The sequence below is a fragment of the Bremia lactucae genome, linkage group LG4 (genome assembly GCF_004359215.1).
Source record: "Bremia lactucae strain SF5 linkage group LG4, whole genome shotgun sequence".
Taxonomy (NCBI): Eukaryota; Oomycota; class Peronosporomycetes; order Peronosporales; family Peronosporaceae; genus Bremia; species Bremia lactucae.
The window spans coordinates 6,225,058-6,240,550 of NC_090613.1; the positions used below are offsets into that span (position 1 = coordinate 6,225,058).

Below are 15,493 nucleotides of genomic sequence, written 5' to 3' on the forward strand. Positions count from 1 at the left end.
TGTGGTCCTTGGACGGACTACAAAGTGCTACCAGGTGTAACGGGGCACTGCGACTTGTACTGTTTCAGTACAAGTCCACTTCACACTGCTTCAGATGTGAGTGGTGCCTCTCGTTAGGTGACGTACACTGTACGTATAGAGGAAGACTTCTCTTAAGGCAAGTTAGCTTAAGAGTGTAAAATGAAAACTGTATTAATATAGTTAAGTGTCTTTGTTAATCTATCTTTGTAAATGTTGTCTTAACTATAAACTAATACTAAACATGTAAATGAATTCTTATCTATCTTATCTCGTAACTCTCTTTGATTACTTCTACAGCTGATTAGTCTGCGGAATAAATAGACATAATGGTCTATACCTATTTATGGATAAGAATTCAGAAAATTACTATTTAAAGTAATTTCCTCCAAATATTATCTACCTCTTGAATAATATTAATTAACAATCTTTTATTGTTAATTTCATGTAACGATACACCCCGTTACAATATCTATCGAACGAAATTTTGTGTTCGCTACAAATTGGTCAATATTTACCAAAGTTTCCAAAGCAGCGATTATTATATCAACTCCTCTGCCAGCCTCAATATACAGTGCAACAGCTTTTAATAAAATACGCGATTTCAAGGACCATCTGGGATCGTAAAGTAGGATGTGGCTCATCGATTTCGTTAGTCCTTGCTGCTCCTACGGCGGCGATTGGTTCTCCTGTCTCTGAATCTTGACGCCACGATAGCAAAAGAAGTCGATTGATGATACTCGGTCGATATGCAGCTTCGGCCTTAGTCCTTGTCTCCACTGCCAAGCACGTACAAGTGGAGGCGAACAAATGCAAAGCAAGCGATTCCTTTTTTAGTTTCCTCGTAGACGATCTCCCTACAAATCACGGCTTCAACACGTGTGTTGCAAACAATGCCGGCACAATTGCCAAAGCTCTTGCGAAAACCCTTTTTAGCGGTTGCAATCCCTCTGACGTCTACGATCTCGTCAAGAATGAGGACCTACGGAACTTCTATCGCTTGTTTCGATCCATCGCTCAAACCCCTGCAGCCATTTCTAAGCTCGTGTACAAGCACATGGCTGCGCAGACGGATGAGTCCGTTGACAGTCTGTGCGACGCATTTGGTGGCACCCTTGGTCCTTGTGCGGGACACGTGATTCCAAAGCTCCTTCCGGCGCTCTTGAAGGACGAACATTGCTGTGCTGAGATCAGTGATTTTATTGAATTGCTTAACCTTGTCGTGCCTCCTGACAGGAGTATGGAATCTTTTCTGGTGAATGAAGTGATCGATGGCATCAATAGCTTCCTGTGCTCTAACAAAGGAGAGGATTCGTGCGGTCTGAATATGTTTAAACAATTCACAACCAAGTATACGGTCGAAAATTTTGATTTTTTTCAGCACGTTTTGTTCCCATTTATTACCATTGAGAAGAACCAAGAATGCGCAGGATGGTCGGGTAAATCCTACACGGATACAGCTTCGAGAGCCTCAGCGAGAACGATTAACTTTGGATGCTGCATCAATCAAATGCGTCCACTTCTTCAGACTCTTCAAAGAACGGTCAAGTACGTTGTTGGCGACGAAGTCTGGGATATTGTCAGTGGCATGGTGTCGTTGAAAGATCCAAAAGGTGCGTTTGTCGACTCGCTCTCGCAGACGACATCCTGCGAATTCCACGGCAAAACGTGTAGTGATCCTCACGGGATGTCTGATGACATCACGATAACACGAGATTTGAACAGGAAACACCCGGGCAAGAATGGCCTCATTGACACAGATTGTGAAAAAACAGATAAATGTAGCCAAGACAAGTCCGTGTGCAGTAAAGTGTGCAAAAGAGGCTCCGTGGTCGTGCCTAATTGGCTTCAATCGACGCTAGCTTACCAGCGCAATCTAGCGAACAAGAAGCCCTTTTGTTTTGCCCAAATTCCTGCGACGCACAATAGTGCCATCACGCTTGCCGATGGTTTTGGAAACCGTGATCAGCTCTTTAATCAGGACGTGAGCCCGAATAAAACGTGGTCGTTCCTTAAGACGAATAATCAAGTACTAAGCTTGACGGACCAGCTCATTCTTGGCGTCCGATTTCTTGAAATTAATACCCACTTTTTTCTTAACAAACTTCGCACCGGGCAGTGTGGATCGCTTAACTCGACTTTCTTTACGAAACTCTCGGATGCGCTTGGCGAATCGCTTGGCAAGTATGGCACCTTTATTTGGGGCCCGGAGCTTCTGGGCTGTTTTCCCTCAATCTCGGGTATAAAGTCGTCGGAACAGCCGCTAACAAAAGATAGCTTGACGGAAATAAAAGCGTGGATAGAAGCAAACCCAGACGAGTTTGTCGTGGTGTACTTGAACACTGGTGCTGACATTACTCGGTCGAAACAGATCGGAGCTGTCGATACCCTGCTTAAGAATACGTTTGGGGACTTGCTTGTACCGACAAAGATGATTGATAATCTCGCCTCGGACGATTGGGCACATGGTAGTATCAACGAGTTCCTGAAAGCCGGACATCAAATTCTGGCTCTTGCAAATACCAAGACGCAAGCTGCATACAACATGCACGACATGTGCCATACTGAAAAGTATCTTGCCGTCGACTTTATTAATGATTTGCCGGACGCGAATCATCAAATCAATAATATTGCGCTGTACAATACTTCCAATTGGATTCGAACGTGGTCTGAGCAAATTCGCTACCTCTCGTTATCGTCGTCCTGGATTTACACACGAAAGCAGTCGGTTTTCTTAGAACCTTCAAATATTCCCAATTACTTACGATGGAATGTTAATATTATTGCGCTCGACAGTGTCGACGTTGCCAAAATGGCGGCTCAGGTATGGACATGGGCAGAAAACGAGCCTAGTACGACAGCGTCGAACGCCTATGTTTCTATGAACAAGGAGGGCCGTTGGATCGCAAGGACCAATTCCACAAAAGCCAAATTATTTTATCGCGCGTGCTGGGCTTCCGCTAAAATAGCCTGGCTTATCATTCCAGTCAACAAGCGTTGCCCCCGTGGGACGGCCTTTGAAGCCCCAATGGATCCGTATCAGAATTATTTGCTGCGTAGAGCTCTTTCGGCTAAGAATATTGAGGAGATTTCCGTGGTGATCAATGCTAAAATGCCAAATATGCCACCTGAGGTGTCTGCTGTTCTGAGCACCGTCAAAGCGACACCTGATCTCGCAAAAGTGAGAGAGAAACCAATGGCATAGCTCGTCTTTAAGTGATTGGACTTGTGGTACTTGCAGGTTTGTAGCGACTTTGATGGCAGTATATGCTCGATAAAGCAACACCATCTACCAATAGTTTACAGCGTAATTAATTTGTACATGGACCACTTTTACGCTGACCGTCCGCGTCATGTAAACGTTGCATTTAAAGGTCCAGTGCTGAGTAGGATAACATGATGTTTCAATAAATTCTTTCAGTATTGTTAGGGCTGCGCCATTTGTTTAATGCTGCATGTTCCTTCTATCGATTTTTTACCAGGACGCCTTTATAAGTGGCTCGCTTAAGCTCTCTGCCTGCTAGTTCCCTGCTCTTGTTGCTGACGCGAATTAAAATATGCCAACGCTGAGAAGCCATTTTGCTGAAAATTACATGTATTTTGAGAAATTGGGTCTACAAAAAGAGGACGTCGGATTTGTGAAATCTATTGTAACGGGGTGTATCATTCCATGAAATTTACACTTACAGGTTGAAAGTTAATATATCATCTAAAAGGTAGATAATATTTGGAGAATATTACTTTACATGGAAATATTTGAAAAGCTTATCCGCTGGTAAATATGGACCATTATATCTACTTTCTCCGCGGCCCAGTCAGCGCTGGACGCGCGCAAAGAGACAGATAAGACTTTATTTTTTTACACGTTTTGTGTTAGTTTTTAATTAAGTTAGTAATAAAAAGATAGAAGCAAAAGAACTTAATTATATTAAATACAGTTTTTAATTCGACCTCTTTAAAGCAAGTGTTTTAGAGAGAGTCTTCCTCTACACGTACTAATGTACGTGAAGTGACGTAAGGCACCACTCGCACTGAGGCAGTGCAAAGTGGACTTGAACTGAAGCAGAAAAGTCGGGAGTGCCCCGTTTCAAAAACGTGCTCTTTGTACTCCGTCCAAGGACCACAGTTCCATAATCTAAAAATGGACATTAAGATGACAATAGAAATACACATTACGCTTCGCGCGATAGCTACTCCTTTCTAAGTCACATAGAAAGGAGTGCGGTCGAACGAATGAGTTCGACTGTAGGGAACGATGCCATATTGGCCATACTGTCCGGTTTGGACAGAGATGCCCTCAATTCAGCCATCGCTAAGTTCATACATTATAAAATTGACGAGGGTAGGAAGAAACCATCCGCGCATACCCACCCAATTAGAGGGATCCTCTAGTTTAAGAGGGGGTGGACTCGCACGTGCAAAACCAATTCTAGCTCACGCTCATCACGCGTCGAAGTTTACAACAACGCGAATGATGTCGATGTCGAAACAATCGACATCGAAGATACGAAAACTCTCATGGCAGTGCGCACAAAGACACTGAAATGACAGAACAAATGTGCCAGCAGAGGAATTTCTGCTGACACGGGAATCAGTAATCCGTTTCGTAAAGGATTCCATTGCCAACGCAGTGGACCGTCAGAAACGGACCGCAGACAAACATAGAAGAGCAAACGTTCTATCATTTGAAATTAATGACCCAGCTCCACTCTCTACGGTTAACTTACCTAAGCGTGTGGTCACTAATGTGGGTAGTGGTAAACTAATACCCAAGTTCATTGGGCCATTCCGTGGACTGCACCGCAGAGGCAATCCGTACACAATATAATTGCCACGAAGGATGCAAACGCATCTTATGTTTTACGTTGGTCGACTCCGCCCAAACCATCAGTACGCGAGGGTTTTCGCGGACAAATCTGAAAACCCCTTTCAAGAATCCCTAAAAGATTCTTGTGGTCAGGAACCAGATTCTCATGCTAAATCCGGAGATTCTCATATCGGCTCCGAAGATCCTTGAAACCGCGATGAGCGATAGACAGCTCATCACGAAGTGCGTGATATTACCGTTCGTACTCCAACATGGAATACACACTCTTCGAATAGTCTTCCAACCGTTCGATACGGTGAGTCTGCACCGTCTTTTTCAACAATTGACGTTGACGACGCTTGTGATCAAGTCCCTCCTCCAAATCATGGAGGAAGCGATCGAGTTTGTCGACCTTCGACTCTAGATCCGACACATGGGTCGGATCCCTCCTCCGCCACAATCATTGGTGGATTTTCACGGTGGTCAACGTTTCCCTGTGAACGTATTCATAACCCCCGTAATTTGAAGGGGCAGCGAACGAGTTATCTTGTTCGCTGGAGCGGTTATCCTCCTTCACATGACAGCTGGGACCCTCATTCCCGGCTGATGTTGACGTTGAGGGCCTCGTCCGTCAGTATGACGAGACCCATCCGATGGATTAGAAGGTCCATCGCAAAACATGCGCCCTTGGCGCATGTAAATCGATTGCAAAACGTCAACCGCATCGCGCATCTCGATATAGAGTCGAGTTCTTCCCATTGCAAAGAAAGAGATTAGGCATCCCCTTTCACTAGCTTCGTGTTGTTAGCCCAACATCATTTTACCTGAGGCATGACAGTCCTGCCTCACGTGACAACCGATGCAATTGATACCTTGCACCGGTTGGAGTTCGCTTCTGAAACATCAAGCGAATCGCATCAAAGCTTTGGAGCCAGGCCTCGTCCAATGTTTTTGACATTGCGAATGAATGCGCTCCAGGCTTGCACAAGCGATACTTTATCTCGCTTTTTGTTGCCACTATACCATCGATGCTTAAAAAAAAAAATCTTCCTCAGCGCGAAATTTCTTCGTGCTGGGATCAAGGCCATGTAGCTTTGTCGCAATAAATAAGGGATATTTATTGTGAGGAGTAGACTCTCCAGACAAGCTATTGGTTAGCTTTCGGGCAAAAGCCTCGGCTTCTTTTCAGGAGCAAGACGAGACATTTTAGTGTCTACGATCTTCTAAGTGGTACCCACTGAAGCAGGGGGACCACAAGAGTTTTTATTACGATGGCTTACGCCATCGTTATCACCACGCACAAAAATATGTGGGGGTGACGGCACGGGAGACGGTGCTGGCGATGAGGAATTGTCCTCATTGTCGGAACCGAACATGCTGTAGCGAATGCTACCAGCACGGCTGCTCGACTGAGCCCCCTCATTCGAACGCTCATAGTCAGCCGCCTGACGATGATCAGGCGACTGTTCTGTTCTCCCCGAGTCGGCCAATTCACCCGACTCGCATTCGCAGTCGACCTCCAAAGAGGGGTCGCATCCACGTGGTGTATCACCACGTGCATCCGCAACATATAAAGTTGCGGGAGAAGATGACACTACGGCACGGAACGTCTGCCGCAAGAGACAGTAATGCGCCGCCCGCGGCTGCATGAACCGCAGCCGAAGGCGACGTACAATTCGCAATCCGCAAGGACTTGTTAATCATGCGATTTAATTAAAAATGATGGTTCTGACCAATCAACTTCGTTTACAATTATGTGGTCTTATAGTGGCCACTCTATTCAATGAAAGTTAGAGCGATTGTGGTTAATGGGAGGGGTGATGTAACGTGGTGTATCGGTACATGAAATTAAGAGTTAAAGGTTGTAAATTATTACATTATATTAAAGGAAGATAATATTTGGAGAAAATTAATTACCTGGCAATATCCTAAAAGTTTATTCATTGATAGATATAGACCCTTATATCTACTTTCTTCGCGGTTCAGTCAGCGCTGGACGCGCGCAGAAATAAGACTTTATTGCATGTTTTATATTAGTTAGTATTAAGTTAGTATTAAATAGATAGAACAGAAGAACCTAATTATAATAATACAGTTTTTAATTAACTCTCTTTAAAGCAAGTGTTTTAACGAGAGTCTAGCGTATGTGAAGTGACGTGAGGCATCACTCGCAATGAGGCAGCGCGAAGTGGACTTGTACTGAAGCAGAACAAGTCAGTAGCGCCAAGTGACCCGTTACATCTACCGTCAAAATCCGTTGCGATTTTGTAAGAAAAATATCGAAATTCAATTAAGGTAGTTGCTCAAAGTTATGATCAGGTTCCGTAGGATGTCACATAAAAGTAGAAGTGTCAACTGTATTTAACTACCTGCTATGTAGGTTACGTCTCCTTGTAGCAATTCATGATCGCCTGGGTTTTTCCACAGAATTTGACGACAGAAACTCTCGTGAATCCCAAGGGGTGGACCGACAGAAACGCTTTCACAGCGACTTTCGTTTTTAAATACTCCTAGGACGACGCGCTTTAATCAACCCACCCGCATTAATCACACAAGGTTAAATCTTCACCGCAGTTCCGCAACTTTGGGCGCCGGCAGTGTTTTCGTTACCACGTTCGCTTTCATAAGTTTCGACTCCATGTAATCAGGTTGACTTTACCCCTTTTGCATATTCGCATATAGATTTCATGCGCGCATCCACCTGATTTGTGCTCGACATGCTTCCTTGCACTCTAATGGCTGTATTTCTGCTTAATTACGCTCATTGGCTCCATCACAGAAAGACCAGTCATTTTAGCATCTCAGCAGCCTCCGTCGTTCATGCAACGCCGAGGTAAAAACGAGTTAAAAAAATCTGCCTCCATGGTAAACAGGGAAACTTTAGTCTGCTTCTTGCAAGTTTCCTGCACGATTACTCCGTTCATGGTAAGTTCTCACCAGTATTCGAGTTTCAATCCGACTTGTTTGCCGCGAAGCCAGAATCACTAATGCTAGATAGCTTTATTTTATCATCCTCTGTGTCAATACTCATGTAATGTTCCGTAACTTTTGTTGCCATCAGATATCGGGCAACGCGCTTCGCCAACTTCCAGTCGCTGACGCTGAACTGGTGCGTGCACCTTGTTGGCTTGTGGACCGCAAAATCATGTCAGGTCTGGAACAGCGGGCAATCCAGAAAAGTCTTTCAACAAGTGACTGAAAATCTCGTATAATTATCTCGCCATTTTGCCCCGTTTTGTTTCCAAATACGATTTCTGTTTCGTTATCATTACTTCCTTCACCGATTAGCACCTTTACGCCATTTGTTAGCATCAGCCCGTTTTGGCTCAGTATCTTCACTATGGCTATAGCTGCGGTTTGATCAATCGTGTAGGTCTTTGCATTTATTTAAAGTCACTCGCATGCCCAAAAACCTGTTGAATTAGCCCAAGTTCTTGATAAATAAAACACTCATTACATTAAAAATCTTACACCTTGGTCTGGTTAGACCTTTATAAACAAATCATCCACAAACACACCGACGATAATCAAATTGCCTTTATCGTAATTGAAGTACAGACAATCGTCTGACAAGCAGCGAGTGGACTCATTCTCCTCCTAATATGTGCTCAGAATTCGATTTACAGATGACCTGCTTGTTGAGGCCCAAAGGCCTTTTAAGCCGTAAAGCTATTTTTTTGTTCCGATCCAGCATCATGCCAGGAACAATCATCCCGTAAGGCAGGGCGAAAATAATCTCAAAATTTTCTTATTTGTCTGCCTTCACGTATGCATTAAGGATGTCGCCATGTCTTGCTGGTACCTGCAACGCAGTGCAAGTACTAGTATGGTCTTCACCGTACCTTACTCCATCACCGCAGCAAGTGTCAAGCCATAGTCGACACCAAAGATCTGTTTCTTACCGCTGGCGGCGAGCCTGACCTTAAATTGCTCATTATCACCATCTGCAACCCGCTATGTTTTGATCATATATATAGTGTGCAAGCCGTGACTTCCTGTTAGAGGGCGTGCAAATTCCCACACATTGTTCTCCTTCAAAGGTTGCATTTCTTCATCCATAACAGTTGACCATTAATCATTTTGCGCATTTTTCATGACCTAACTTTTGTTGGTTCGGTACTTTTGCGGATGCTGTTTACCACATCCGTAACCTCCTCCAATTTCTGCTAATCATTGACATCGAGCGTTGTCACGTGAGCATCTCACCTCCGACCACTTCTGTTTTGTAATTTTTGCGCTCTTTAACTCTTGTGTCGTCATTTTCTGCGCTGGGCCTTCTCAATACCTTTAACAATCTCCTGCGAATGATCTCGACGCATTGTTCGTTCTGCTGTCTTAACATTCTGAAGGTGTTAAAACACCATTACGATCTTGTCACGTGGTATATACACCCGATATTTCTTGATCTACCATTTTACCGATAATCAGACCTCGTTTACCGCGCTCGCCCAAAGTATGTTCTTGGCGCCACGGTGCACAAATCACAGTGACCCAATTATCATATTGTCGGGTTAAAATAGGTGTGCCTTGCTCGACAACATCTGCAAAGGTGACTGTCGTTCAGAATTTCTGCATTTGGGCTTAGATTAAGTATATGAGCCGCATAATCAACCATAACACCCCAGAAGCCCGGCGACAAACCGCTTGCGAATATCGTGCTCCGTACCATATTCATAATCGTGCGATAAATTCGCTCAGCTTTGCTATTACTGGCTTGTTTTTTTGGCTAGCTAATCTACCTGGCGATTCCAGTGTCCTTGCAAAAGATGTCGAGCGTCTGATATTCTTATTCGCCATTCGTTTGCAGCACGTGAATGCGACAATTAAATTGCCTTTCGAAAAATGCCATGAAGTCTTTAGATTTTTGAGCTGCCACGTCCTTGCTCTTCGTTAAGAAAACGTGACAGTTCTTCGTCCTATGGCGCACGACGATCAGCATGTAGAGATTTCCACGTTCTTTGTCCTGTGATGCACAAATACCACCATGTAGGGATTTTGACAGTTCTTCGTCCAAATAGTGCACACAGATTACAATGTAGCGATTTCTGTCGCGAGGAGTCAGAGGACTCTTAAGGGCAGAGCAGATGACATTTCCAATTACACTGACCGGTGAGTTTTCGCTCGAAATTTTCTGGGACTGAGACCTCTGTTTGCTTGTCTTGAGCGCAAGCCAGACAATTCGCACTCGTCAAATCAGATTGTTTATTGTCAGATGTTGGGTCCTTCGCCACTCAAATAATCGTTTCGTAATTATGGTACCCAACCTTCTGCGAAAATGCATAAGCAACCTCCTTTGCACGTCTTGATTTGATTTACTTCCACTTCGGCCTGTGCCAGCACTGTCATTAGTACATCCTCGTTCGTCGGACGCCTCCGTAAGCTTGAGACCACCCTAATAGCACTTTTATCATCTTCTACACGTCAAAAATAGCCGTTTCAATCTCAATATTGGCGACTACTCTTAGATGACCCATGAAGACTATTCCGAACCCTTAGCCTCCAAAATGCTGTAAGAAAACGTGTTTCGCAAGCTTCTCAGCAAATCGAACAACCGATGTCACATTTTGGTCACCTTACATTTTACCAATGTCATAATTGTGACACGTCACGCACACGCTTCATGACGGCTAGAGCTGCTGTCCAATATCCCATGTCCTTGATCAATCCTTTTATCATCTACACGAGCACAAAATCCACGCGATCGCTTGATCCTCTTAGAATCTTGGTTTCTGGAAACGAAACCTTGATGTGCCCAGGCTTTCCGCAACTCTAACACTTTCGCACATCCTTGAGCACGTTTTGCGCCTTTCCCGCACGTATCGGACGTAATGCACGACGTATTTTCCATTTTTCTTTAACGCAGCTCGATCTCGTCGACTGTGCGAATGCGCTAACTCCTCTGCTTGACGCAAATAGTCAATTCTTGTCAGGTTTTCACGCGCCAACATCGATATTCTGATCGATGATTCAGCATAATGAATGTATTGAACCAAATTACCTGCCCCCCGCACGCCTCGCTTTACTGCGATCAGATATTGGTTATATTCAGCGTAGCTGCGCATTGAGCCTCTTGGCGGCAGTGATCCGTTTCATGCTTTGCGCTAGAGGGATCGTCGTTGCGACTGTATGAACCAGTCTTGCACAGCGTACTCTAAAGTCGGCTGCTCCTGCTACCACCCATCAAACTGGCGACTGTAGTAATTTTTAGGCATTCCAGCGAGATTGTGTCCGAAAATGTCGATCCTGACATCATCACTTCAAGAAAATCCACTCGCTCTCTCAGCAAAAAAAGCCTTCCCGAACAACCTTCATCCCCCAAACAAGAATACAATCCTCAGACCTTGGCAAAACTCTTATCCATCGAAGTGGCGGATGTTCAGATTGCGCTGTCTTGCGTCAGGCACTCTCGCAAAATTCAGAACGTTTTGCGGTGCCTGCCGCTGCTGTACACTGGAGGCGGCACGTAGTGCTGCAGTAGCCCTGGATGTAGCGCCTGTGCTAACTCGACATGCTTAGCCACCGTTGCATACCCAAGTTCACTTACCCTAAAGTATTTACGTGGCGACAAGGATGGATACCTAGCCCTCGGCGGTGTCACATCGTTATCACGCCACTCCATATGCTGTCCCTGGCCGATTGTCGACCCAAACTAGCTGGACTCCCTGTCCATCGGCTGAACCTTGGCCTCTTGTGACGCCTCTAGCTTGGCCATCCGCTCCGCTAGTCCCGTCAGCAGGTCCACCACCCATTCTTCCGTGTTCCGTGGCATCTCCTCTGCCTTGACTTCTAATGTACAAGAATTAATCGAGGCACCTCACCTTCACTGTTATCAGTGTAGCTTGTCGAATACTGTTATCAGTTCTAGCGAAAGGAGCCCCGTTGCACCTGTTAGCACTTCAGAGTCCGTTCAATAGTCTACGCACGTTCCATCCGAAATGGACAGAGTCGATGAAGCGGTAATAAAGCTTTTAAGCCTCTCAAAAAAGCTTCCACGCAACGCGTGAAAGGATCATGTCCATGTATGGAGAGCGGTCGAATGTACGAGTTCGGCCGTAGGCAGGCTAGCCGCTAGAGCGATGTTGTTCACTCTAGGAAGAGGCGATCAACATGCCGCTACCGTCGAGTTCATACAACATAAGCTTGATGGGATCGATGGAAAAGTAATCTTGCTTCACTTGCAAGGATCTCAACCGTCAGAGGTGTTGAGAGAATACGGTGATTAACAATCCGAATCGTTGAGACAGCAGCATTTTCAGGCTGCTATTGGCTGACGCTTTTGCGTTGTCCCGAAAGCTTAGAGATCGAAATCTCTAACTTAAAAATAGTCGAAGCCGATTCCCTATATAGATGGTTCGTTGAATTAGACGATGCCACTGAAGCTCGCCGCATCAATGACGATGCGACGAAAGTGAAGTTTGGCATGTCCAACTTGGCCGAATGTGCCAAATTTTTGGCCTTAGGTTCAAGCTTCACAACCCACTTGTATTTGGGTCGTATGAACGGTTTTAAGACCCGATTCTTAGGCAGACCCCTGAGCCGCCAGCTCATCCTTTACTTGATATCTTCGTTCCGGCTTGTCCTTCCTTTACAAGTCCCTCCGCGTCGTATCGCTTCATTTTTTTCATTTCCTTACGTGTCGCCTCGAAGTTTATTAAGGTTATGAGCCTAAGCTTCATTTCTATGCCCATGATGCTCGAGATATCCGTCTACAACCTAAACTGAGAGAGTAGCGCAACATGGAGCCGCTAATGCGTAGCGTGTTCCTGACTGATATGTTGTGAGCCGAGAAGTGTTATCGACGTCTACGGCCTTGATTTATGGGCACTTGAATACGCTCAATGACTTAACGCGTCTACGCGGGAAGTACCAAGTGGTGGAGAACGGTGCAAGTATACATTGCACGCAAATGATCTAAGTAAGTGGTGACGACTTATGACCTCGACGAGCTATACTGGCCAAGAACACCACAATGCTCGATGAATATGTCAATATCAACACACACTATGAATCGGCGGATGAGTAATCTATTACGCAAGATGCCATCATTAGAACATTTAAGGATATAGTAGGAGGCGGTCGACTCAGGGGTTAAGCGTGTGCCGGAGATGTTAACAAGACAAAATGTTTTGAAACGCATTCCCAAGCAATCGTGCAAGTACCGATAGAATGTGTTGTGATTTGGCTATTTGTCAAGTTTATGTGCTTAAGACGACTTGTCATCATCTACATATAGATTATGAGAGACTGGTTGATCCCGCGAACTTATCTCATATATTAAGTCGTGCATGTCTAAACATAAACCGAACTGCTTCGTTTTAACTTCTGCTACCCCTTGGAATAAGAATTACTGGGGGCAGCAAATAGATGCATTAAATATTTTGCTAAGTGCTTTAAAAGTTACAAAGTAAAGACTGCTTGAAGATCAACGTTCAACACCGAATCAATTTTGGCCGGTCCAATTGAGCTCCATAGTGTTCGACTATTATACTCAACACCAATTAAGAATCTCAACGTATCCAGCAGCTTTTTGAGCTCCATACCGATATTGTTACGGGGTGTATCGTTACCTGAAATCAAAACTTAAAGGTTGTTAAATAATATATTATCTAAAAGGTAGATAATATATGCAGGATATTACTTTATATAGTAATATTCAGAATTCTTATCCATAAATAGGTATAGACCATAATACCTATTTATTCCGCAGACTAATCAGCTGTAGGAGTAATCAAAGAGAGAGTTACAGATAAGAATTCATTTACATGTTTAGTATTAGATTATAATTAAGTTAGCATTTACAAAGATTGACCAAGAGACACTTTATTATATTTAATACAGTTTTCATTTTACCCTCTTAAGCTAGTCAACTTAAGAGAAGTCTTCCTCTGCACGTAGAAGTGTACGTGAAATATCGTAAGGCACCACTCGCAACTGAAGCAGTGCGAAGCGGACTTGTATTGAAACAGTACAAGTCGTAGTGCCTTGTTACACGCACTTTCATACTAAATAGCAAGATTGTAACGGGCTAAAGTTGCCTTAATGTTACACAGTCCCCGTTAAGTACATTAGGTGTACTTAACGGGATGGTCAATTACTAAATAATAGTAATTGGACCCAACACTCGGGTGTGGTTCACATTTGTGACCAACCCTTGTGGACGTGATGCACATGGGTGCATTCACATTAGGAGGGATGACGCCCAGCGTCATCCATGATGACGGCTAGCGTCATCCGTTACGCGAGGTATCTATAAAGATACGCTCGCAATACATATTAAATGATATCTATAGAGATAACATTTTAATTGGTAAAAATAGGTATTTGTATTTAATTCTATTAAATATAAATCAGTCTGAAATAATTACCTACTTGGTAAGTGCGCACGAGGAGACGGATTACCGCTCCCTTGACGACACTTTACCAGAGTTCTTATTGTGCTGGGTGAGATCGCTTGCGCGCCCACCACAACTCCCTCACTGAACGCAAGAGAAGCAGGTTTAACCGCTTCCTCGCTCTGCTAGAGTGTGTGCCTAAGTAGAGCGTGGCCGCATTACGACGTGCCCGCCTACACTTGGTAGCACTTGAAATTCTTCCCACGACCCGCATCTCTGCGTGTGTACGTGAGGATGAGCCTCAACATTGATTGGGCTCATTTCCCCCACCTCTCCACCATAATCGGGAGGTGGCAGGGCTAATGGCGGAGGGACTTGGTGAACAAGCCCTGGCCAGGCTCCTGGGTAGTCCTCCTGAGCAACATGTTGCTCAGTTGGAGCAGTTTGAGGCATTTGTGCTCGGACAGCGGAGGGCCGCGTCCGAGGCACAGAGCCATGCTGCGGCGGAGTCCGTCACTCAGACTCAGGATGAGCTGAGGCATGAGCAGGCTCGGAGCGAGGCTCTCAACAGGACTGTTGAGATGCTCTCTGCCCGGCCGCATCAGCCGAGGCCCATTCGGATGGACCCGCCCAAGTTCGATGGAACTGCGGCGCACACGATTGTCCACTGGCTTTTAGCCGTGGAGCAATGTGGTGTCGCCCAGCTCATCGAGGACGACAGCCGGATGGTGTCGTACGCTATGTCGCATCTGCGCGGTAAGGCCTCAGAGTGGGCTTACTCGGCGCTTATGGCGGACAGAAAAGCGTTCCCCTCATGGGCGATCTTTAAGGATAAGATTCGCGCCATGTACCAGCCGCCGAACAACGAAGTGTTGCTTCAGGCGCGCTTCTTTGGGGCGCGACAGGCGAAGCGATCTCTGCAAGAGTATGTGCAAGAGATGCGCTCGCTGTCCGCATCCATAACCGTAGGTCCGATTCCGGAGCACATTAAGGTGCCCACGTTTATGAACGGACTACGGCATGGCCCATCGCGACAGGCCCTTTTCAGAAAGGTGCCGTCGACGATGGAAGAGGCAATCCAAATTGCCTTAGTTGAGGAGCAATCCTACAACAGTGCCTCGGCGACAGCTTGGTATAAGCCGTCGGCCGAGAGGACAGATGCCACTCCTATGGAGTTGGGCAATGCAGACGTGGTCTGTTTTAAATGCGGCAAGCGCGGCCATATGATGGCTCGCTGCTATGCCAGGGTCCCTGCTGGGGCAAAAATGCCCAGCAAGAGGACTCCCTTCCCAAAGGGCGATGGCAAGAACCAGCGTGCGAGACGCATGAGTTCTGC

The 15,493-nt window shown here is 45.3% G+C and overlaps 1 protein-coding gene across 1 annotated transcript; it reads left to right on the forward strand.

The window, feature by feature from the left end:
* Positions 1 to 751: 751 nt before the first annotated feature.
* Positions 752 to 3,223, forward strand: CCR75_001869 (uncharacterized protein; the record flags this gene model as incomplete). The annotated part of the gene is made up of 1 exon (XM_067959970.1): positions 752 to 3,223. One exon carries the CDS (start codon positions 752 to 754, stop codon positions 3,221 to 3,223), a length of 2,472 nt encoding a protein of 823 aa, XP_067816890.1.
* Between the last annotated feature and the right edge of the window lie 12,270 nt (positions 3,224 to 15,493).